Here is a 24,563-nt window from a genome sequence, read left to right on the forward strand (position 1 = left end):
AGGTTCTCGACATTGGCTGTACATAGAGTGATCTGGAAAGCTTAAGAACAAATCCCAATGGCCAGGCTGCAGTCCTGTAACTCAGAACCTCTAGGAGCTGGGGGGATGGGGAAGAAGAACCCAAGCATTAGTATCTTTTGAAGCTTCCCACGTGCAGCCAGGTTGAGGCCATTGGTATAGACTGTCTCATCTCTGGAAGGTTAAGCATTGGGGAAAAGGGTGACTGTGGGACCAGGGAGGGAAAGAGAGACAGACTTGCTTTATTTTTTTAATTTTGAACTTCACTGTATCCCTTTTTTTTTTTTTTAATATTTATTTATTTGGTTGCACTGGGTCTTAGTTGCGGCGGGCAGGCTCCTTAGTTGTGGTATTTGAACTTTTAGTTGCGGCATGCATATGGGATCTAGTTCCCTGACCAGGGATCGAACCCAGGCCCCCGCAATTAGGAGCACGGCGTCTTAACCACCGTACCACCAGGGAAGTCCCTTCACTGTACCCCTTAAAAAAAACTTTTTATCATGGAAAATTTCAGAGTATACAAAAATAGAATAGTATAACAAACCCCTATGTTTCCATTACCCAGCTTCAACAATTACTAACATTTTGTATCCTTTTAATTTTCTAGCATGTGCATGTTATATATCAAGATAAATAAATAAAATGAAAATAAAATACATGTGCCAAAGCTGTACCACAGAGAAAACCTTGGGGACAGGGCCCTGGAACCTGCATTTTTGTTTTTGTTTTTGTTTTGGCATGCGGGATCTTAGTTCCTGGACGAGGGAACGAACCCACGCCCCCTGCAGTGGAAGCACAGAGTCTTAACCACTGGACTGCAAGGGAAGTCCCCGGAACCTGCATTTTAACAAGCTTCTTGGGGGTCCTCATGGCTGCGGCAGCACTGGGCTCTCTCTGCCTCTGACTAGCCCTCATTGGCTGTTTTCTTGTTTCTTTCTGGCACTTCTCATTAGCAAGGCATCAAGGACCCATGCCTGTGAATGTTTTGAAGGGCTTTTTGAACCATTTCCATTTTTAGCCCCTGTAACCTCTCTTTTAATTAATTCCAGTAGGTTCAATGTTGCTGCCTAAGGACACACAGGGAGTGCCCACAACCTCCTACAGGTTTCCTTGACTCCTCAGGACTGTTGCGTGGGCCTTGGTGGCCTTACAAAGGAGCACAGCCTACAAAGTGGCTTTCAGAGGAAGAAGACCTGACCCAGGTCCTCTGTCTTCTCTCTCAGCCGGGCTCTAACACAACCCAAGAAGGAGAAAAGAGAGAACGTCAGCGTAGTTCAGTCTCTTAGTCTTCAAGGCTTTTCCTCAAACAGATTTTCGTAGATACCAGCGTGGGAGATGAATACACAGGTTCTGGGCTAGAACCGCGAGACTCAGCAGGTTCCTCAGACCCTGTCATCCACTGCAGCAGCCTGGGTGAGGATCTCAGCTTTTTGGGAGGTAAAATAAAAGGAAAGGGCCGAGAGAGGTGAACGCAATGCTCTAGGGGGACCTAAGCAAGGGTGGGATTACATGCTTTTGGAATAATTGTGGAGGAGGTTGAGTCTTAAAAGATGGGTATTTCAGAAGGCGGATGGCAAGTGGGGAAGGAGAGGGGGTGGCATTCCTCAGGGGAGAAGCAGTGTAAGAGCACAGAGGTGATGTGCAGAATCTGTTCAGGGAACAGGGAACAGGTTTGTTCAGCTGGAGCTAAGAGTATGGCAGGAGCAATGGCACAGGAAGCCAAAAAGAGAATTTCTGCCTGCAAGGCACTTCGTGGTTTACAAAGCTTGTCCGGTCCCTACCTCACCAGGTCCTCGGTACAAGCCTATGAAGTACAGAGCCATTGTTATTGAAGTCATTTCACAGAAAACAAAACACAACACAAAACTAGGATTCAGAGTGGTTAAGTGACCTACGCAAAGCCACGAGACAAGTTCACGGCTGAGCTGGGATTCCGACCCAGGGTTTCTGCCTCCTAGCATTCTTTTCCCTGTGACTGAGATCATATTTGGGACCCTGATTAATACTATGGTATGAGGTTTGAACTTGGGCAATGGGGAGGCATGGAAAGGATTTTGAAAGAGGCCTGGTCATCAAAGGCGCACTGGCCCTGGGCACACGTCCTGGTTGGGGGAGGATTGAGTGCTGCCTAGGAGCTAAATCGCTCTGACAAAGAAAGTGGGATGATTTCCAGGTAACGTGGATGGGGCAGAAAGGGAGAAAACAGCTGATGGCAGGCCCTAGAGAGAGCCTGTGGGGAGGTGTGGTGGTCATTCTCTCATTCATTCATTTGATAACACTCTTATTAAGCACCTCATCTGTGCCAAGTGCTGTGCTAGGCATCGGGGATGTGCTGGTAAACTTGACGATGGGGTCCCTGCCATCACATGGCTGCCATTACAGGGCATAGCCAGATAATACAGAGCAAATGAAAAGTCAAAGAACTTCTAATTGTGATTAAGCTTATGATCTTCAGGAACATCTGAGGACGTCCACCCAGGTCATGTGGTCTTCAGGCTGGCTTCTCCTATCTGCCTGTGGTGGTTCAGGGGAGCAAGGCTTCCTTCCTCCTGCTTGAAGTGATCTGGCGAAGGCTTCATGGAAGAGGAAGCATCAAGGCTTGGAATTCATTCACTCAACAGATACTTAATGATCACCCACTGAGTGCCAGGCTCTGTTCTAGGTGCTAGGGATAATCAGTGAACAAAACAAAAGGGACCATGTTGCTACCTTCATGGAGCTACTGAAAGTAGACAGACAATAAACAAGACAGAGGGTAAAACAGTATTTCAGATGGTGATGAATGCTCTGGAGAAAAATATATTGGGGGAGGGGGATACAGAGTATGTGTGTGGGATTGCATACTGCAGTCTTAGCGTGGCCAAGAAAGGCTGAATTGAGAAGATAACATTTGGGTAAAGACCTGAAGGAGGTGAGGGAGTGAGCCATGTAAATACGTGTATGCAGAATGGATGATCCAGGTAGAGGGGCCTACAGTGCAAAGAGTTTTACTGGGTGTTTTCGGATGAGCAAGGAGGCCAGCGTAGTTGGAGTAGAGACAGCAAAGGGTAGATTGCCAGTGGTGAGGTCAGAGAATTAATGGGAGGAGGTAGACAGTTGGGGCATTGCAGGTCTCTGTAGCTTTTACTTTGAATGCACTGCTTTGAATGCAAGTTGCCCAAGGCAGAGGTCCGGGCTGCTCATCTCAGCACCCAGCTCTGCATCTAGCACAGGGCTTTCACCTAGAAAATGTCAAGGTGAGATCTCTTTAAAGAGAAGTATGTCAACAGAGGGCATTTATGCAGGCTTCGGGGAATAGTTGGCAGGTGCCCATTTTGACCAGTCTCTTACACAGAGAGAACTTCAGTGGGAGATAGGTGGGGAATGTAGGGCCAGGTGGACAAATGTGAGCGGGAAACAGGAGGATCACTGGGTCTTCAGGGGATGGCCTGAGGAAGGTGGTGACTGGCAGCATGGGCTGGAGGAGAGATGGGTGCAGGAGGCTAAAGCAGCTGGGAGGAGCAGTGGGCTGTGGAGTAGAGAAACTATAGGCAAGAAACCTTGGGGTGGGAGTGGGGTGCTGGCCAGGACTTGGACAAGGGTGAGAGAGAAGTGAGACATAAGTGTCTGGTGCTGTGTGCCTAGACCAGGGGGCCCTATGAACAGAACTCGAGAATTCTAGAGAGCTGGCCTCTCTCACAACAGTTAGCATGCTCTGCCCCGAGTTTTATTTTCCTATTGCTTTCCTTATCCTCGCCCAAAGGGCGGGGAGTGTGTCTTACTCATCTTTGCGTCACCCAGTGTCCACTGCTGCAGGGCATATAGCAGGTGCTCAGATAGTTCTTTGGTTCAGTTATTTTGGATCAGTGGCTTTGAGAAACAGGCATGCCACCTTTGATCCCGTTATTTCTAGAATCATCCTTCCCTCCACATGCTAGTTCAGCTCTTCCACTCCTAAAATGCTTATTGAGCCATGATGTTGTTGGATTATGAAAGGGTGAACAGTCATAGAGGCTATGTCAAGTTCAGGGTTAGCTAGACATTTCTCTGGGCACACAGAAGGAAGTTTCTCTAGAGGTGAAAGAAGTAGCTGCTACCAAGCAATGCAAACTGTCACCTACTTCCTTTATGTTTCCTGAAGCGGTTGCTCCAGGACCCTCTCTGCATACTGCAAGCATCAGTAAATGCCTGGGGTGCTGGGGGAAGACTAGGGAGCTGCACTGAAGATTGAACATTCACCCAAACATCTACTGAGCATCTACAGTGTCTGTGGACACAGGACTTAGAGCAATTGCACCTACTGTATTCTCAAAGTTCAACTTCAAGGTCATTTTTCCCCAGATGCCTCTAGACACCCCTCATCTAGATTAGGGTTGTCATAGCACCTTGTACAATACTTCTCTTAGCCTAGCGTTTATAAAATGGCATTTTATTTTTTATTTTTATTATTTAAAAAATTTATTTTTATTTATTTTTGGCTGCGTTGGGTCTTCGTTGCTGAGCGTGGGCTTTCTCTAGTTGCGGCGAGCAGGGGCTACTCTTCGTTGGGATGCATGGGCTTCTCATTGCAGTAGCTTCTCTTGTTGCAGAGCACGGGCTCTAGGCGCACGGGCTTCAGGAGTTGTGGCACGTGGGCTCAGTAGTTGTGGCGCACGGGCTTAGTTGCTCCAGGGCATGTGGGATCTTCCCGGATCAGGGCTGGAACCCGTGTCCTCTCCATTGGCAGGCGGATTCTTAACCACTGCGCCACCAGGGAAGTCCCCTAAAATGACATTTTAAATGCCTGTTTTCTGGTCTGCATGTTCTACTAAACTGGAAGCTCTTTGAAAGCAAAACCCTAGATTTTGTCCTTAGCACTGAGCATGGAGTCTTGCACAACGCAGGCATCATTTAATCAACAACTGCTGAATTAAATGAGACAGTGGTGTAGAGCAAGGGTCCCCCACCACCGGGCCGTGGACCAGTACCGGCTCTCTGCCTGTTAGGAACTGTGCTGCACAGCAGGAGGTGAGCAGAGCGGGCGAGCGGGTGAAGCTTCATCTGCTGCTCCCCATCGCTCGCATTACCGCCTGAACCATCAACCCCCACCCCCGCCCCCGCCCCGGAAATACTGTCTTCTATGAAACCAGTCCCTGGTGCCAAAAAGGTTGGGGACTGCTGATGTAGAGTGTCAAGGATGCACTAAGTGGCACCCCAGGATATCAGGGGAAGACTTGTCGTAGTTCGAACTGGATGTTGGAAGAGTAAGTGGTCATCAGGTGAAGAGACAGAATTCCAGGCGGGGAACAGATGTGTGCAAACGTTGGAAGGCATACTAAAGGTGTGAAATTCTCTGTAGTTGGAGCACAATGGTGTTATCTGGGGAGCTAGGGCCCCACACAGGAGCGGCAGCAGGACAGGATGGTGCAGACCCTCAGTAACGTTAGGGTCAAGCCCATAAAATATAGGTTATGGTGGCAGCCCTGTCCAGAGGATTAAGATGCTCCCCTGGGAAACAGCCTCCCACCACACCCTACACACAGCACGTGCCACCAGCTCGCCCGCTTACCCAGGCCTGCTTGGGAGCTCACTGTACTCAGGGACACCCAGGCCGGGACGCCCAGGGTGGGACGACCAGGGCGGGGCGCGCTGGGTGGGACGCCCGGGGTGGGGCACCTGAGACTGGGCGCGCAGGCGCGCTGATGCCTCGAGCCCCAAGGGGAGGGCGGGTGCGCGCGCTTCCTCACGCACGCGCGCACGGAGGGGGCGACGGCCGCGGTGACGCTGTTTGCGCCGGGCGGGCGGCGGCGCGTGAGGCGCGCGATTCCCGGTGCCTTGGGAGCAGTGCCCCGGCCCCCGCCGCTCCCGCCGCCGCCATGTCGGGCAGGTCTGTGCGGGCCGAGACCCGCAGCCGGGCCAAGGATGACATCAAGAAGGTGATGGCGGCCATCGAGAAAGTGCGGAAATGGTGAGGGGCCAGGGCCGAGGGTGCTGGAGGGGGACGCCGGCCCAGGCCCAGAGCGGCGGTGAACTGGCGGGTGGGGTGGGAGCTGACCGGCGGGCTCTTGGGGGGAGGGGGGGCGGGGAAGGCGGGAGGAGGGTGCCGCTCGCGTCGGCGTGAGGTCAGAGGGCGCGCCAGCCGCAACCAATCAGCGGGTCGCCCGGCCCGCGGGTCCGCCCACCTGCCCTAGGGCAGCGCGGCGCCCGGAGGAGCTGCCGGCTTTTCGCGGCGCTCGGTCCATGGGGTCTGTTTCGCGCGCCGGTCCTCGCGCGGGCCTCGTCCCCGCGCCCGCCTGCCTCGGGAGGCTTTTGCGTTCTGAACTGTCCCACGTAAGAGCTAACAATCTCTGAGAGTTTCCCGTTGGCCAGACTGAACGCTCTACGTATTAAGTCGTCTAAGTTAGGTGAGAGCTTCTCGGCAAACCTGCATGCCACGGGACCAAGTGGTTATTGGAATTAAAAGCCCTGTGTTTCGCCTAATACGGACCCACACGAGCGAGCTGGGTAGGCATTTTCTCTTGGTGGCCTGGGAGCTGTTAGTAGAGGAGTCAGGATCTGCCCTTCGTTTGAAAACGGCTCCTATAGCGTTCGCTGCAGGCGCCGGTGGACCGCCTATTTTGTACCAGAAACAGTGATGCGTTATCACCTTCAGTTTTCACAGCCAACGGTTTGCGCCAACTTCTTGAGTACTTTTCTCTAGCTGATTACTAGTAATAATTTTAAAGTCCGGGTAGGTGTTAGCTCCCTCCAGGAAGCCTTCTCCAAGTTATCCTGTCCTTCACCCTCCACTCCCTTTATTATTATTTTTTAATTAATTAATTTTGTTTATTTATTTTTGGCTGTGTTGGGTCTTCGTTGCTACGCGGCGGCTTTTCTCTAGTTGCAGCGAGCGGGGGCTACTCTTCCTTGCGGTGCGTGGGCTTCTCATTGCGGTGGCTTCTCTTGTTGCGGAGCAGGGGCTTTAGGCGCACCGGCTTTAGTAGTTGTGGCCCACGGGCTTAGTTGCTCGTGGCATGTGGGATCTTCCCCCACCAGGGCTTGAACCCACGTCCCCTGCATTGGCAGGCTGATTCTTAACCTCTGCGCCACCAGGGAAGTCCCTCCACTCCCTTTAGGGTCATTACCTTGGACTTTATTTCGTGTTTATTTGTCCATTTCTCTACAAGATCAAGTTCCTTAATTCTTTATCAATAAGGGCTTCATATATAGTTGTACTCATAAATACTAGTTAAATAATTAATGATTTTTCCCCTCCAAATCCCTTCCTTCTAGGTTTTTTTGTGAAACCTAAAAATGGGCATACCTTTCTCTTCTGGCCATCTCCGTCCTCACCTGCAGCCTAGGGCAGATGAGCATATTCTCTCACCCAGAACTCTTGTACCAACTTCCCTATGATCTGCCTGCTTCAGGACTGGCTCATTCCCTAGTCCATTCATCACATTGTATTTTTCTCAAGTGTGAATCTTCTAGCACTCCTCTGCTTAGGAAATAATGCTTCATTGATCTCTTCTTGCTCTTAGGATAAAGACCAAAGATGATCCTTCTTGCCCCACCAGACTGGTTCAAACTGCCCTCTTTCCCAAGATGCTGGCCATCTTTCAGTTGGGGCCACACTTCTGTTTCTAATAGCTGGTGTCCTTCCTCTACCCTCTCCTCCCCCTTGCCTAGTTAACTCATAGTTCTGCTCTCCAGTTGCTTCCTCAAGGACACCTTTCAAGATCCCCAGTCTAAATCAGGTCCCCTACCAGAACTTTCCACAATTGTATTAGGTCGAACGATAAGATATCGCCTGTATTTGCCTTTTTAACCAGCAGAAGCGGCAGTTTGATACGGTTAAACCTAGTGATTAGGTTTCTAACTGTGAGATGAGTTGTGTGATGTCTGTTTCCAGTTGGAATTTCGGGTCTGTGAGGGTCAGGACTGTGTATCTTGTTCCCTGTGTGCCCAAGACTTAGCATAGGGTCTTGAATATTAAATATTTGTTGAGTAAATGAGGAATAAATGAGTGGCTTGTCCAGGAATTAATTCCAGTTTCCTAAGTCTTTAGTTCATTCTTCTTTCTGTTACATCATAGTCTCTACATTTCTGTGATGTCACCATTTGCTGAATAGCATCATCAATAGCAGCAGTAACAGCAGTTACTTTTTTTGCTTCTTTGTCCTTAAATTGGGATGTGAAACTTGCAGAAGTCATACTCCAGACTCCCCAGCTCTGGCCGTTCATAATCTACACTCTTATTCAACAATGTCACTTGCCTTTCCCTCCCCAGGTATGTGCGGGGTGGGGAGAACAGCGACTCATTTTTTAAGGCTCATCTCAAAAGTAACCTCTTCTGTAAAATGAAACCTTAAAGCAGTCTTTCCATGGCGGCTTGGCCTTCACCTCTTCCAGAAGCCAGTGTGAGGCTCAGGTCTGTTAGTTGGAAGCATCCTGTCCTGCTCCTGTGATTATTTTTAAATAGCATCGTGTTTCAATCCACAGTTCCACAGGAGTCATAGGAGTTCTGCCTTCCATGGGATATCCTGGTCTTACTCTTTCAGCCTTCTTCCTTGCCACCTTCACGTGTTACCGTGATTTCTTTACTTATCTTTTCATTGCCATGAGTTCCCAAGAGAGGGACCCTATCTTATATATCCTTTATCTCCTATAGGGCCTTGTATATTAGGGCTTTATAAATATCAGTGGAATTGAATTAATTTTGGGGAAATAAAGAAGTTTATGCCAGATAGATACCTGAGTTTGAAAATGTGCTGATACTCTATACTGCTGTAGGCTGTGAGGAACAAAAGGTTTTGGTACACTGTACATGAGCAAAGGTGGCAAGTAGAGGGTTCAGAGCCAAAGGCATTTGATAGCAAGGTGTTTCTGGAAGGGATGATTTTGTCCTGAAAGGTAAGGTATGATTTGACGGAGAGGAAGTTTAGAAAGCACTTAAGATTGAAGGAATGATCTGCTGAGAAGTGGGAAAGCACAGTTATGATCAGAAAATCTATTTTACTGTTTATCAGTTCTAAGAAGTGTCTTTGTTTTAGGGAGAAAAAGTGGGTGACTGTGGGTGACACGTCCCTTAGGATATTTAAGTGGGTTCCCGTGACAGACAGCAAGGAGGTAAGTGTGGAAGAAAATCGAAACACCAAAAGGTAACGTCTTCTTTCTTTCTTTGATTGCCTCTTAATTATAATGGAATGTATTTTCCCAGAATTGAGTTGAAAATACTTCAAGGCATCCTCTGTCATTGGTCCACGCAAAGCCTCTTATTTTATTATTTACCCCCCTTGATTCCCTTTCCTTAACTCATTCCTCTTTTCCAGGGCTTGGCAAACTACAGCCCAGGCCTGCTCCCTGTGATTCAATATAGTTTTATTTGAACACACCTATCCCTGTTTGTTTCCTTATTTGTGGCTGCTTTTGAGTTGTAATGGCAGGGTTGAGTAATTGCCATAACACCTAATGGCCTGCAAAGCCCAAGATATTTATTATCTGGCCCTGTAAGAAAAAGTTTGTGGACTCCTGCTGCCCACTGTAGTTTATTACATCATGTGTTTAATATGTATATATGCCTTTCTAATTCCTCTTCCATGGGTTTATTTGGACACCTGAATATTATTATTTTTTTTATTTTTGCCTGCGTTGGGTCTTCATTGCTGCACACGGGCTTTCTCTAGTTGTGGCGAGCGGGGGCTACTCTTTGTTGCGGTGCGCGGGCTTCTCACTGCGGTGGCTTCTCCTGTTGCAGAGCATGGGCTCTAGGTGCGCGGGCTTCAGTAGTTGCCGCGTGCGGGCTCTAGGGTGAGCGGGCTTCAGTAGCTTTGGTGCACGGGTTCAGCAGCCGTGGCTTGCGGGCTCCAGAGCGCAGGCCCAGTAGCACACGGGCCCAGTTGCTCTGCGGCATGTGGGATCTTCCCACACCAGGGATGGAACCCGTGTCCCCTGCATTGGCAGGTGTATTCTTAACCACTGCACCACCAGGGAAGTTCTGGACACCTGTATATTCTTGAAAAATACATAGCGTTGTTTAATATTTGTATTTCTAAAAATTTTGCATCTATATATAGCATTGTGCTATAAACCTCTATTCTCTTTTTGTTTTTGAGAACTCTGCATGTTTCTGTAATTGTAAATAAAATTATTATCATTACTCTTGCATTGTATTCTCTTATGTGCAGTGACCACATTTATCTATACATTCTCTGAGTGATAAACAGCCAGATTTCTCCAGCTCTTTTTTTCCTGATTGTTTTGAAAAGATCTGAAATATAAAACACGTACAGAAAAGTATCTAGAACATAATGTAGTATATAGTGAAAAAATATAAAGCTAATACCCTTGTAAAAACCACCTAGGTCAAAAAATAGACATTGCCAGCTCCCCCAGAAGGCTCTGTAACTCTTCCCAGCGTCCCCCTCCCTCCCCTCTAGAGGAGATCACTCTCCTACTTTTGCTTTTACGACCACTTCTTTAGTCATTTGTAAACATTTTTTACTTTATATAAACAGCATCATGAAGTATCTGTTTTTGTATGTCTTGCTTTTTTTGCCTAGTGTTTGTAAAATCATCCATGTTGTATTTGGAGCTGTTTGTTCCTTTTCATTGCTGTATGGAGGTTTTTTTGTTTTTGTTTTTTAATTTAATTTAATTTTTATTTTTGGCTGCATCGGGTCTTAGTTGCGGCATGCGGGATGTTCGTTGAGGCATGCAGGACCTTTCGTTGCAGCGTGTGGGCTTCTCTCTAGTTGTGGCCCATGGGTTTTCTCTTCTCTTGTTGTGGTGCATGTGCTCTAGTTGAGGCGCGTGAGCTCAGTAGTTGTGGCATGCAGGCTTAGTTGCCCCGTGGTATGTGGGATCTTAGTTCCCTGACTAGGGATCGAACCCAGGTCCCCTGCATTGTAAGGCGGATTCTTTTTTTTTTTTTATAGATTTATTTATTTTATTTATTTATTTTTGGCTGCGTTGGGTCTTTGTTGCTGTGTGGACTCTCTCTAGTTGCGGAGAGTGGGGGCTACTCTTCGTTGTGGTGTGCGGGCTTCCCATTGTGGTGGCTTCTCTTGTTGCGGAGCACGGGCTCTAGGCGTGCGGGCTTCAGTAGTTGTGGCTTGCGAGCTCTAGAGCGCAGGCTCAGTAGTTGTGGTGCACGGGCTTAGTTGCTCCACGGCATGTGGGATCTTCCCAGACCAGGACTCGAACCCTTGTCCCCTGCATTGGCAGGTGGATTCTTAACCACTGTGCCACCAGGGAAGCCCTATGTAAGGCGGATTCTTTACCACTGGACCACGAGGGAAGTCCCTGTATGGAGTTTTATTGTAGGACTGCACCATAATTTATCTTTCTGATTCTCCTGTAGATGAATATTTGGGTTGTTCCCCGTTTGGGATAATAGGAACAATGTTCCTGTGACATTCTTATTCAGTATATGGGTCAACACGTGCATGGGTTTTCCTAGGATATATTCCTACGAGTAGAATAGCTAAGTCTTAGGATATGTGTATTTTGACCTACACTAGCGAATACCAAACTAGTTTCCAAAGTGATTGTAGCAGTATATATTCTTTTTTTTTTTTAAAGTAAGCAGTACCTTATTTTTATTTTATTTATTTATTTATTTATTTTTGGCTATGTTGGGTCTTCGTTTCTGTGCGAGGGCTTTCTCTAGTTGTGGCAAGCGGGGGCCACTGTTCATCGCGGTGCGCGGGCCTCTCTGGTTGCGGAGCACAGGCTCCAGACGCGCAGGCTCAGTAGTTGTGGCTCACGGGCCTAGTTGCTCTGCAGCATGTGGGATCCTCCCAGACCAGGGCTCGAACCCGTGTCCCCTGCATTGGTAGGCAGATTCTCAACCACTGTGCCACCAGGGAAGCCCTATACCAGTATATATTCTTAACAGCAATATGAGTTCTCACTGCTCCAAATCCTCATCAACAGTTGGTATAGTTAGACTTAATGTATTAAGATAACTCATTGTTGGGCTTCCCTGGTGGCGCAGTGGTTGAGAATCTGCCTGCCAATGCAGGGGACACGGGCTCGAGCCCTGGTCCGGGAAGATCCCACATGCCACGGAGCAGCTAGGCCCGTGAGCCACAACTACTGAGCCTGCGTGTCTGGAGCTTGTGCTCCGCAACAAGAGAGACCGCGACAGTGAGAAGCCTGCGCATCGTGATGAAGAGTGGCCCCCGCGCGCCACAACTAGAGAAAACCCTCGCACAGAAACGAAGACCCAACACAGCCAAAAAATAAATTAATTAATTAATAATAAAAAAAAAATATCTCATTGTGGTTTTAATTCGGTGATTAATGATGTAATTACTAATGAGATGGAGAACATTTTCAGCATCCTTTTGGATTTCTTCTTTTAAGAAGTTCCTATTTAAGTCTGTTTGGCTGTGGTCTCTTTCTTAGGACTTGTAGGGATTCTCTGTGTTGTAGACACATACTCTTTATTGATTAAATACTATCTGTACCTTTTTCCATTCCATGGCTTGTCTTTACACTCTGTTTATGCAGGCTTGAGTAACAGAAGTATTTTGTTTTTGTTTTTTTAATTTTATTTTTGGCTGCATTGGGCCTTCATTGCTGTGAGCAGGAGCTACTCTTTGCTGTGGTGCGCGGGCTTCTCCTTGTTGTGGCTTCCCTTGTTGCAGAGCGTGGGCTCTAGGGCACACGGGCTTAAGTAGTTTTGGCGCGTGCGGGCTCAGTATTTGTGGCTCGCGGGCTCTAGAGTGCAGGCCCAGTAGTTGTGGTGCATGGGCTTAGTTGCTCCGCCGCATGTGGGATCTGCCTGGACCAGGGATCGAACCTGTGCTCCCTGCATTGGCAGGCGGATTCTTAACCACTGTGCCACCAGGGAAGTCCAGAGTAACAGAAATTTTTAATTTTAATGTAGACAAAATAATCTTTTACTTTATAATTAATGCTTTTAAATGCCTTAAATCTGTTCCTTCTTTGAGGTCACAAAGATATTTTTCCATATAATCTTCTACAAGCTTGTTATTCTGTTCCCATTTATAACACACCTGGAGTTGATTTTCGTGTATTTTGAAGTAGGGGCCCAATTTCATTTTTTTTCCATGTGGGTATGCATTTGTCCCACCAATTGAAAAGACTCTTTTCCTTCTGCTCTGTAGAACCAACTTTGTCATATTCCAAGTGTCCGAATATGGGTCTGTTTGTGTGTGTTGCCTCCGGTTTTTTTTGGTAGCACAGATGACTCCGGTGGACATCCCTTAAACCATTGTCCTTGAGGACTTGTGGGAGGTTTTCTCTGGATTAGATGCCCAGGAGTGAGATTGCTCTGTTACTGGCTGTACGTACGTGATTGTTTTTACTACATGCTGGCTGTCAGGTCTCTCCTGAATAGCTGCACCTGGATAGTTAGTACACTTCCCCAGTTGTGCCGCAGGGCTCCTGTTTCCCACATCTTCAGCAACATCTGATATTATCTAACTCCTAATTCCTAAATCCTGCCAGTCTGATAGACGTAAAGTGGTATCTCTTTGTTTATTTTGCATTTCTCTGAACACTAGGGAGGTTGACAATTTTATCTTTTCAGATATCCTTTTTATTCATTTAGATTTCCTCTTTTCTGATTTCTTTTTTTTTGCCCTGAGGCTTGCGGGATCTTAGTTCCCCAACCAGGGATTTAACCCAGACCCTCGGCAGTGAAAGCACAGAGTCCTAACCACTGGACTGCCAGGAAATTCCCCTCTGATTTCTTGTATTGGGTTTCCTCTTTACTTTTCTGATTTGCATGGCTTCTTTGATTGATATTCTAGATATTCTAGAAGATACCGTGTCTTCTTTTGATTTGTATTTCCCTGGTATGTCTTGTAATTCTGTTTTTCCCCGTTTTACATTTTTCTGCTTATTGGGCATATTGGGAATAGGTTTAGCTGTGGGTGACAGAAAACTCAAAGTAGTAATGGTTTAAAAAAGTTTTATTTTATTCTTAGAGAAACAGAAATATGCAGTCTAGGACTGGTGTGGCACTTCTGCTCTAAGAGTCCCCAGGGACCCAGGTTTCTTGCAACCTTTCTGTTCCTTTTTTTTAAAATAAATTTATTTATTTATTTTTGGCTGCGTTGGGTCTTCATTGCTGTGCGTGGGCTTTCTCTAGTTGTGGCGAGCGGGGGGCTACTCTTCGTTGCAGTGCGCGGGCTTCTCATTGCGGTGGCTTCTCTTGTTGCAGAGCATGGGCTCTAGGCCCACGGGCTTCAGTAGTTGCGGCGTGTGGGCTTAGTTGCTTCGCAGCGTGTCGGATCTCCTGGACCAGGGCTCTAACCTGTGTCTCCTGCATTGGCAGGTAGATTCTTAACCACTGTGTCACCAGGGAAGTCCCACCTTTTTTTTTTTTTTTTTTTTTTTAATAATTTATTTTTAAGAGAGTAATGGTTCTATTCATTTTACTTTATTGTGGTAAAATACACATATCATAAAATTTAGCATCTTAACCATTTTTTAAGTGTACAGTTCAGTAGTGTTGAAGACATTCACTTTGTTGTGTAATCCATCTCCAGAACTCTTCATCTTGCAGAGGTAAACTCTATACACATTAAACAATTGCCCATTTTCCTCTGCTTCATGTTTGACCTCGTATCCAAGTTTGAGCTCCAGCCATCATTCAACACATTCAAGTTCAAGGCAGCAAGAGAGTGGAAGGATGGGCAAATGGTATTTTCATGAATTTAAGGAGTTTCCTAGAAGTCTCCTCTGGACATGTATACTAACTATGTGTGTTCATAATAGCTGTGGCACATTTAGGGGCCGGAAGGGCCGTGAAAATGTCACCATCTAAACGTTCTACTTATATGGACAAGGATTTCTGCCGTGATACACTTTCTTTTTTCTCTTCACCTCATGATGACTAGACAAATTTTCTTCTGATTTGAAAGTTCCACATTTTATTTTTAATTTTTTTATTGGCTGTCTCTAACCTAATAAGACTTATACTTACTGTTTTTCTGTATCAGCGTATAAAGCTTATCAAAATCTGTGTTTCCCCTCTGAGCCTGAACACATTTTTAACCACCCCTGGTCTCTACCTCTGCCCCCCACTTTCATTCCTGCCCTCTCCTTAGTTTTGAATGGAATTTCAGGTCAGATATTCTGTTCAGATATTTTTGTTTTTACAGACATTTCTTGCTTTAGTCATTGCTTAATTAGACAAAGTAAACATTACTAGTTATTTACTAACCCTTTGTACCTATTTATTATTGCTTTCTCTTAGATTCATTTCTTTTCTTGCTGGAATACACCCTTCAAGAGTTTTGCCAAAGAGGGCTTGTGTGGAGAAAACTTTATGAAAATATCTTTGTTTTACTTTCATGTTTAATTGATAATTTTACCTGTATATGAAATTCTAGGTTAAAAATTATTTTCTTTCAACATTTTGAAACTATTACTCAGTTGCTGTGCTTCTAGTTTTCTGTTGAAAAATCTGATGTCAGTCTAATTCTTGATTTCTTTGTAGGTGATTCTTTTATATTCCTGGAAGCTTTTAGAATTTCTTCTGTTTGACCTGGAACTTCTGTAAGAATATCCTGTAATGTGGACATCTAGCTTCATTTCTTAACTTTTAGTTTGTTTCATCTCTTTATTTTGTCCTCATATATTCTGACTTCTCAACCCAGTTTTTGCTCATTAATCTTTTCTTCAGCTCTATTTCTGCTAATAAACTCGTTCACTTAATTGTTTTTTCTTTTTTTCCACGCTGCGCAGCTGGCTTGTGGGATCTTAATTCCCTTCACAGGGAGCAAACCTGGGCCCCAGGCAGTGGAAGCGTTTAGTCCTAACCACTGGATTGCCAGGGAATTCCCTCATTCACTTAATTTTTATTTTGAACGAGTTTATTATTCATACCAAATTTCCTTTGTTGTTGGTTGTTCAAAACAACTTTCCAGTGTCATCCTTATCTTTCTGAGGAGACTTGCTATGTTTTATTTCAATTCTTCTGTCCCACTAGTCTGCTTCTTCTGGTATAGCTTGTTCTGTTTATTGTCTTTCATGGTGCTTGTTTTCCTCCAGTGTCTGGTTAGTTTTTTCTGTGCACTCATCTTTTATTCCTTTTGACTCTGAGCTGCATTGGTTAGAAATGTGTAACCGAGGCTTTGTGTTCCCTCCTCTAAATGGATTTAGGGGATGGGATTAGCCTCAGGGTTCAGCCTTTCCCTTTTCCCCTCTCTCATCTTCCCCTGCCTCCCAGGGAACTCCCTAGTACCAGTCTTCCACGTGCTGCCTTTATCTGGGAGCAGCCATCCTTGTCCAGCCAAAGGAGCTGGTGGGTGAAAGTTACGGGGGGGCTCTGGAGTCACCCTTTGTTTTTCATCTAACCCTGGCTCTGGTGATGCCAATACCCATAAGGGCCAAAGGTCAGGCCGCTAGATCTCTTGGGTAGTGTGTACATGTGGGGGAAGGACACTGCCAGCGACCCCCTCCCCATTTCTCACATATAAGACCCTGGCCCTTTCCTATTTCAAGTTCTCCTGCCCAGGACTCAGCTCCTTTTGTCTCTCCGAAGGGCTTCTCACAGTGTTTGTGTTGGTTTCTGAGCTGGGCCCTGAGGTCCATCGGTTTATCTACCTTCCAGTGGTCCATGATAGTGTGCCATCTTCTAAGGTACTAGCATAGACCAGTTAGGTTAGGAAAAGTAGAAAATGACCAAATTGGTAAAGAAAAAAATGTGAAGGACATAAGGGAGTGGGGCACTGCTGATGGGAGAGTAAATTGGGAGAAACTTTCTACAGGTGAAGTTGATCATATATGTATACTTAAAAGCTTAATTAACCAGATGGTGGGAATCCTTTCACAGTGTGTACGTATATCAAATTAACCCAGGGTACGCTTTAAATATCTTACAATTTTATTTGTCAATTACACCTCAGTAAAGCTGAGGGGGAAAAAGCTTTCAGAATATTTATGCCTTTGATCTAGAAGTTTTATCTCTAGAAATTTATCCTCAGGACATAATCATGATGTGTACAAGGTACATCTATAGTGTTGAGCATCACAATATTATTGTTTGTGGTATTTAAAAATTGCAAGCAAAATGAAGATCTTATTGTAGAGAATTCATAGTTATTGTGCACCTGTATATTATAAAGCTTTGTAACCATTATAAAAGATGGTATAGAAGATTATTCAATGGCATAGAAAATTTTTTTTTTTTTTAGGAAGTTACATATTTTATTATTAAACTGTTTCTTATTTTCCTGCAAGGCTGTTGCTTCACTGTATAAAAATAGCACAAGCAAACACAGTATATTGCAAAATTAAGATAGTAATGTTCTTAATTGGACACTATGCAACTAACAAACTTTTCTCCACTGCCATTTATTTCCAGTGGCAAGTTCATTGAGTCTTTTTTTTTTTAAACGGCAACATTGCCTTTTATTTATTTATTTATTTTTTAATACATTTATTTATTTTTGGCTGCGTTGGGTCTTCGTTGCTGCACGTGGGCTTTTTCTAGTTGTGGCGAGCGGGGGCTACTCTTAGTTGCGGTGTGCAGGCTTTTCATTGCAGTGGCTTCTCTTGTTGCAGAGCACGAGCTCTAGAGCGCAGGCTCAATAGTTGCAGCACAAGGGCTTTGTTGCTCTGCGGCATGTGGGATCTTCCTGGACCAGGGCTTGAACCCGTATCCCGTGCATTGGCAGGCGGATTTTTAACCACTGTGCCACAGGGGGAGCCCCACTGAGTCTTTTGACCTAAATCCGGGGATGGCTGTAAGCAAGTTACAGTATTATATAAGGTTAAGATAACAATGTTATTCTTGAATTACATAATTTTTATAACTAGTTTTACCACAGATAATTTCAGGAATTCTGAATATTATAACTGGAGACTAGCCTACAAATCATAGGGTGTTGTGAAAAAGATGCAGAGTGTTTATCTGAAATCATGAGGAAGTTAAGGGGTATTTTCTTCAGGCAACATTGTTGAAAGTCGTTTCTTTTGCTAAAAGTTGCTTTTTAAAAATCTGTCCACCACTAATTTAAGACAACTATGCTAGATTAAGTTGTTTCAAACTAGTTTATTTAGGGGTTCCATTTTCACTCAATAGATTTTATGTATTTCTCATACGCTTCTTCACTCATTAGTTCATCTAGTTCTGAAGGGTTACTGAGTGTCATCTTGATCAGCTAACCATCTTCATAACAAGATTTGTTGACAAGTCCTGGATTTTCTGCTAGAGCTTCATTCATTTGTTACATCTCCTGATAGAGAAGAATGGAGTTCACTCGCAGCTTTCACACTTTGCAAAGCACCAGATTCCTCTTGTTTGTTCAGTTTTGTCCCAACTTCAGGCAGACTACAGTAAACAACATCTCCCAAAGCTTCCTGTGCAAAATTGCTGATTCCCACTGTTCCAACACCGTTTTCTGTTGTTACCCATTCATGTTTGTCTGAATTTACGACCTGACAGCAGAGCGGGTCTGGTGCTCAGCGCCCGGACGGCGCCCACCCGCAGTCCCCAGGGCCGCAGCGGGCAGGGCATGTGGGGCGCAGAGGTGGCGCGCAGGCTGCAGACCGCAGCCCGCACGCTCCGCGCCACTCGCAGCACCATGTTTGCAGAGAAAAATGTTTTTAATATGGTGAATGGGGGAGGGGGAGCAAGTTATAATGCTGACTCATGAGCCATTTTCATACAGATACATGTATAGGTTGTCTCTGGTTGTACAGGTGATTTTCATTTCTTTTTCTGTATTTTCAGAATTTCTTATAGTGAATGCATACTTTATGTGAGCACAGAATCATTAAAATAAAGATAAATGAGAGATCAGAAAAAAATAATGATAAAGCCAAATGTTGGCATGGGTGCCATGATGCTCGTACTCCAAACATATTGCCAACCTCCTTGTAGAGAGTGGTGAGTGAGCCACAGTGTATTTTAAGAAAAATATGTTTAGTTTATACTTTTTGATCTAGAAGGAATTTTTTTTGTGAATTTAGTCACATAATCCAGGAAAAAGTGAAAGTTGAGCATTGTGGGTTTATTCCTACTAGCAATAAACAAAAACAATCCTAAATAAGGTAAAGCTAAATGTCCACTAGTTGAGTAGTGATTAAGTGATTATGATATCTGGAATATTGTGCAGCTAGTAAAAATCATGTTTATGTAGCCTCTGCAGTAACATGGTAAAGTGTAATTACATTAAAATTATGTCTGTATATGAAAAAATGAAGGGAAGGACTGCATATATGTGTACAGTTGATTTATTGCCGAGCTAGTACTGAGAGTATTAAGAAACACTAAGTTGTATTACTAGTACAATGCACGTACAATAAATAGGCAAGTATAAAACGTATGAATTGGTAAATTCGAGATTATTCAGATTTGAACTTTTGGCCGTTGGGATGCTCTCATTTGCAAATGCTTGGATTGATGATTTCCTGTCCTGTGGATTATTTCCTTGTTTGTTGCAAGCTAGTGCTTACCTTCCCACTGTGGTTCCCCCACATGTGTAACCTGCATCCTGCTTGAAGGCAAAGGTGGACACGGGAGATCATTTTGAGTGGATGGGGTGGATTGGTGAGGAACAGAGCTAGCAGGGGCCCCTTGTCCTGTCACTGCTTGCATTACATATAAAGTGACTCCTTCCTTTGTCCAGTCAGAGGTTCTTTCTTCTTTCACTTTTTTTTTTTCTTCCCTGCTGCGCTACTAAAACAGGGATCTTTCTCAAATGAGTATTTTGTGTTTCTCACCCATGCATGTAGGGAAGGACTGGATAGAGCATTCTTATCCGGGCAGAAAGCAGAAGAGTCCTACAGGGGGCTCTGGTGGAAGATATGTATCTGCCTCTCACTTGCGATTCATGATATTAGCACTGGAAGGGTCCATTTTTACTGACAGAGACACTGAGGCCTGGGGACACCTTGTCCAGGATCCTGTTATTCCTCGGGTCCTGGATTCTGAAACCGCTGTTGTTCCTCCTGTTCCTAATCCAGACCTCTCTGGTGTCTCAGCACCTTCTCTCTCTCTGTGAGTCTTCTGCTTGGCTCTGTCATATTCCTCTTTTTTTCCTTTTCTAGAAAGAAAAGTCAAAATCGAACAGTTCAGCAGCCCGGGAACCTAATGGCTTTCCCTCTGATGCCTCAGCCAATTCCTCTCTCCTTCTTGAATTCCAGGGTGAGTTGCATCCATATGTCTTCCTTGCAGGAAAATGAAAATTTAGATGACCCGTTAATAATCAGAAGAATAGTCTGTGTGTCATTTCAGTGCCTACTGTTTTGCTGGTATCTTCCTGGGCACTTTATGGAAGGCTTTTCATTTAAACCTCACAATAACCCTGCAAGAGAGACCACAGTCTCCTCACTTACCAGTTACGGAAACTGAGGCTCAGAGAGGTGAGGTTACACATCTAAAGTCACATCACTTGTAGGTGGCAGACCCCATGGTGGGTCCCGGTTTTCTGGATCAGAAGTTCTTTTCTTTAGACTGTGTATTTGATGAGAGTGCCTCAGAGGAGACCCCCCATGCCGGGGCATCTGCCCATCCACCCTTAGCCCAAGCTCTGCCTCCTAAACCAGTCTTCGGTAGACGTCCGGCCTGAGTCAGCACTACACTCCTAACATTACCTTTTATACCTGTGTGGCAGCTACTGTTTATGAAGCACTTTCACTTCAGTTTCTTATTTGTATCTTTACATTAGCCTGTGATATAAACCGGGCAGTTATCGTCATCCCTATTTCAGAAAACTGATGCTTGGAGAAGAAAAGTATTTGCCTAAGCAGAAGAGCGACAGAGCTTTATTCTTTTTTGTGATAAAATGCTACTTCCATCTTAGTATAGAAGGTGGTGGTCATTGTAGGATAAAGACTAGAAAGGGCTCACAGTTTTCTCTTCGGAACTAGACTGGGAGCGCCCAGGTATCCCCTCCTCACTTCTTCCCCAACCCCTGCAAGGTCAGTGTGGTACAGGAAGAGAATACAAGGGAAATGTTCTCTAGCTGTGTGAGATGTTCCATCATAAAGCTCTGGGAGACATGGGAGGCTCCATTTCCTCAGTCTGGGCACTATCTCATCCTTTTCGTTCATTGAACATTTAATGAACTCCGACTATGTGCCAGGTACTATGTGCTGCACTGGAGATTCAAGGACCAGTAAGCCACAGAGCCTGCCTGCGCAGAGTGTAATGGAGGGAGACTGGTGTGTAATATAGTAAGTGCGGGTGTGCACGGGAAACAGCAGGAGCATAAAAGAGAGGGTGGTCATTTCCACCCAAGGGAGCCTGGGGCACGAGGCTCTGTGGAGGAGGTGATGCCTGAGCTGAACGTGGGCACGTGCAGGGGCTTTGCAGGAAGACCGGAAGGAGCGTGTCGTAGCAGACGCTGGTACTTGAAGCTGCTCTTAGGCTCGAGTCCAGTTAGGCAGGAGCCGGGCTGCGTGGGGAAGAGCAGCAGGCGGTGAGCCTGGAGCTCAGAAGGGAGTTTGTAGGTTGCGATAGGGCCCTCTCGTGGGCAGTGGGGAACCCACAGGGGTTTAGCAAGATCACTCTGGCAGTGGTATGAGGTCCAGTGGGGGTGCCTGAGACTGCGGGAAGGGCAGTTAGGTAGTTGTGGCTGGAGGCCAGGCGAGAGATCATGAGGGCTGAGCTGAGGCCACGGGAGAGGAAGGAATGGGCACGGGCCGAGTCAGAGCAGTGGGTGGGGCAGATTTGGTGACTGGCTGCTGGAGGTCAGGGAGAGGAAGGCCTTGCAGACTCTGTGTTTTTAACTTAGGTGGTGACTTTAAGCCTTCAGACAGCGCTTCCCAGGTGGGATCCCACGGTCCTTGAGGCGAGGCGGTGAGATGGAGCCTAGGCAGGTGCAAGGGCCTGAGCTGACCACCTCCAGACACTATCACCCTCCTTCAGACAGCCGAGAATGGCAGACAGACTGTCATTTTCTACACCTCTTGTATCGTGAGAAAGGTTGAGAGGCACAGCTGTGTTCCTCCCTTCACTGGACAGTGGGAAAATACCAGGTCCCAGCTATATACCTGGTGGATAATAAAGAAGGGGTTAATAAGCATATCTTGACCTTCCTGAAATATAAATGTTGCATAAACTTAAAGATTCTGGCTGTATCTTGTGGTGCTTAGAACATGTGTCATAAAATAGAACATGCTTAAATTAATCAATTTAGACTCTTGTTGGTAATTTGCAGTGCACAGAAGCCCCCAGAGTGTCTGCCTTTGGTTCAGGGGCTGTTTACAGCCGTGATCATTGTGTGCCCGGCTGTGTCCACGCTGTCTGCAGAGACACCAGGCCCTTGGCTCTGTACTGAGTTACTCTCAAAAGTGACCAGCCTCAGCTGTTGCCTTTGTCATGTTTGGTTTTCAGATGAAAACAGCAACCAGAGTTCCGTGTCTGATGTCTATCAGCTCAAGGTGGACAGCAGCACCAACTCGAGCCCCAGCCCCCAGCAGAGCGAGTCCCTGAGCCCAGCGCACACGTCCGACTTCCGCACAGATGACTCCCAGCCCCCCACCCTGGGCCAGGAGATCCTGGAGGGTGAGTCTCTGCTGGCCCACGATGCGCGTCTTGGAGGGCCTTGCTCTTGCTCTCGATGTTTCTCTTCTTCAGAGTCACAGGTTAGAGAAGCTGCCCCAGAGCTGGCAGCTTCAGGCCGTTTGTCAACTGTTGGAGGCTATTTTGGGGAATGGTTGTATTTTCCCCTTTCACAGAATGAAGAAAGAAAACAGCAACACAACTGAGCGCCAGGCTCTCTGTAAGGAAGGCACTTTTCATATTTGATGCCTGGTATGATTCTCTCAAAAACCCCATGAAATGGCAGCTGTTATCTCCATTTTACAGATGAGGAAGTAGTCTTAGAAAAGTTCAATTGCTTGGCCATGATCACACAGCTCGTAACTTGTGGAACTGTGTGTCTCATTTCATTCCTTCTAAGCTCAGAGCTCGTGCTCTTTGCACTAGATCCTGCGAATTTCTTCCTATAATGTATATTGATTCTGCGGCCTGTGTTGCCTCTTCACCAAGGCGTCTCCACATAGCTCCCAGGAACACTCCCCCAGCTTGGGGCAGAGATTCCACAGGAGTCTCCCGCCTCAGGAGGCCCTGCAGTTACGCTGACCTTGCTTTTTCAGAGCCCTCCCTGCCTGCCTCAGAAGTTGCTGATGAACCTCCCACCCTCACGAAGGAAGAACCGGTTCCATTAGAGACACAGGTAAGGAGGTGCTTTGGGTTTCCCAGTTTCTAAGAAAAAAGTAAGGGCTCTGTTAATGTGCACTGGCTCTATAGCATGGGACGTGCTGTAGTTGGGAAGGCAGCACGGACGCTGGGCTCCAGGTTATAAGGTAGGGGAAGAGGTTTGGTCATCTGTGAGACAGTGGGGGGTGGACTTCTGGGTTGTAATTAGGGCGGAAGGGGAGGTCTGGTTCAGAGGGATGGCCCTATGATTCCATGCTCTGGCTGCTTCTAGATTGCTGAGGAAGAGGAAGACTCAGGTGCGCCTCCCCTGAAACGCTTCTGTGTGGACCAACCCGCAGTGCCGCAGACAGCGTCGGAAAGCTAGCACCACCCTGGCACCCTTCGCCTCCTGGCCCCAGGCCTCTCTTGCATTCTGGTTCTGGCTGTGCTGTGCTGCTGGGCTAAGGGCAAGCACTGGGCTCCAGAGCCTGCACATAGGAGCCTTCTGGGCTGGAAGGCTGACATAGGACTGGGGGTTGTAACGTCATCTTCCGTCCCTGGCACCTGTGTCTGCTTGATCCTGAGAAGAGGAGCACTCCTGTCCTTTTTGCACCCCAAGTAGGCTGGAGCATCGGCCACTCCAGGGTTCATCTGTCACCTCCAGGCAGCAGTCTCTGCTCCGGAACCTCTGGACTGAGCCGCTGGTGCTTCGACAAGAGGAAAGAGATGTGGAAGGCATCCTCTAGAGAAGAGAGTGCCTAGGGCTTACTTGAATTGAATGGAGACTGTAGATTCGTGGACTTTCCCATAGGGCTAGGGGCCCTGCAGGCTGCTGTTGGAGAATGCCTGAGTAGACTCCGGAGGCAAGGGAAGGGCTTCGCTCCATGAGAGGGCGGAGAAGTCCATATAGATTTCTTGCTGTCCTGGCACTTCTGCCCATTCCTGAGGTTATCCTGCCTCTCATGGGCTCTCTGGCTGCTGACAGTCCTTTGTCCCCCACTGTAACCATCCCCTTCCCCCAACACACGCGCGCGCGTGCACACATGCACATACACACACGCACGTGCAGCTTTTGCTGTTTCCACCTGGACATTTCATTCCAGCATCCCCTGCCTCCCGCCACGGTCCCCAGCACTCCTGCCGCAAACTCTGCCCCAGCGAGAATTTGAGGTTCTGACAACAGCACCCATTCCCACAGTACTCCTTCAGCTCAGACTGTCTAGAAAGTTCCCTTTTCTTTGAAATCTGCATGTTTAATTGAACCTCGTGATTTTATTTTTTGTTTCAAAAAAGTTTAAGAAAATGGAAATGGGCAACAGTGAGTGAAGACATATTTTAGCACCGAATAGAATATTTTTAAAATTAAACTATTTGAAATATGTCTTGTTGGTAGCTGAGTGCTTCATTCTTGCAGGTTGTGGAGGGCAGGGGCTGGGGGGCGTGGTGGCTGAGTGCTACTGTGGGCTGGGCCCTG

At 46.4% G+C, this 24,563-nt stretch overlaps 1 protein-coding gene and 1 pseudogene across 2 annotated transcripts; one reads left to right on the plus strand and one right to left on the minus strand.

The window, feature by feature from the left end:
* Positions 1 to 5,705: 5,705 nt before the first annotated feature.
* BCL7B (BAF chromatin remodeling complex subunit BCL7B) lies at positions 5,706 to 24,470 on the plus strand. The gene is made up of 6 exons (XM_082432397.1): positions 5,706 to 5,944; positions 9,009 to 9,084; positions 19,993 to 20,089; positions 22,283 to 22,453; positions 23,047 to 23,126; positions 23,382 to 24,470. The coding sequence occupies exons 1-6, from the start codon at positions 5,853 to 5,855 to the stop codon at positions 23,472 to 23,474; spliced, it is 609 nt and encodes a 202-aa protein (XP_082288523.1). The 5' UTR covers positions 5,706 to 5,852; the 3' UTR covers positions 23,475 to 24,470.
* LOC309646266 (glycine cleavage system H protein, mitochondrial pseudogene) lies at positions 13,884 to 19,984 on the minus strand (annotated as a pseudogene). The gene has a single exon. The product of its transcript is annotated as a glycine cleavage system H protein, mitochondrial pseudogene (transcript).
* Positions 24,471 to 24,563: the final 93 nt, after the last annotated feature.

The sequence above is a fragment of the Balaenoptera physalus genome, assembly GCF_965194825.1.
Source record: "Balaenoptera physalus genome assembly, chromosome: 16".
NCBI lineage: Eukaryota > Metazoa > Chordata > Mammalia > Artiodactyla > Balaenopteridae > Balaenoptera > Balaenoptera physalus.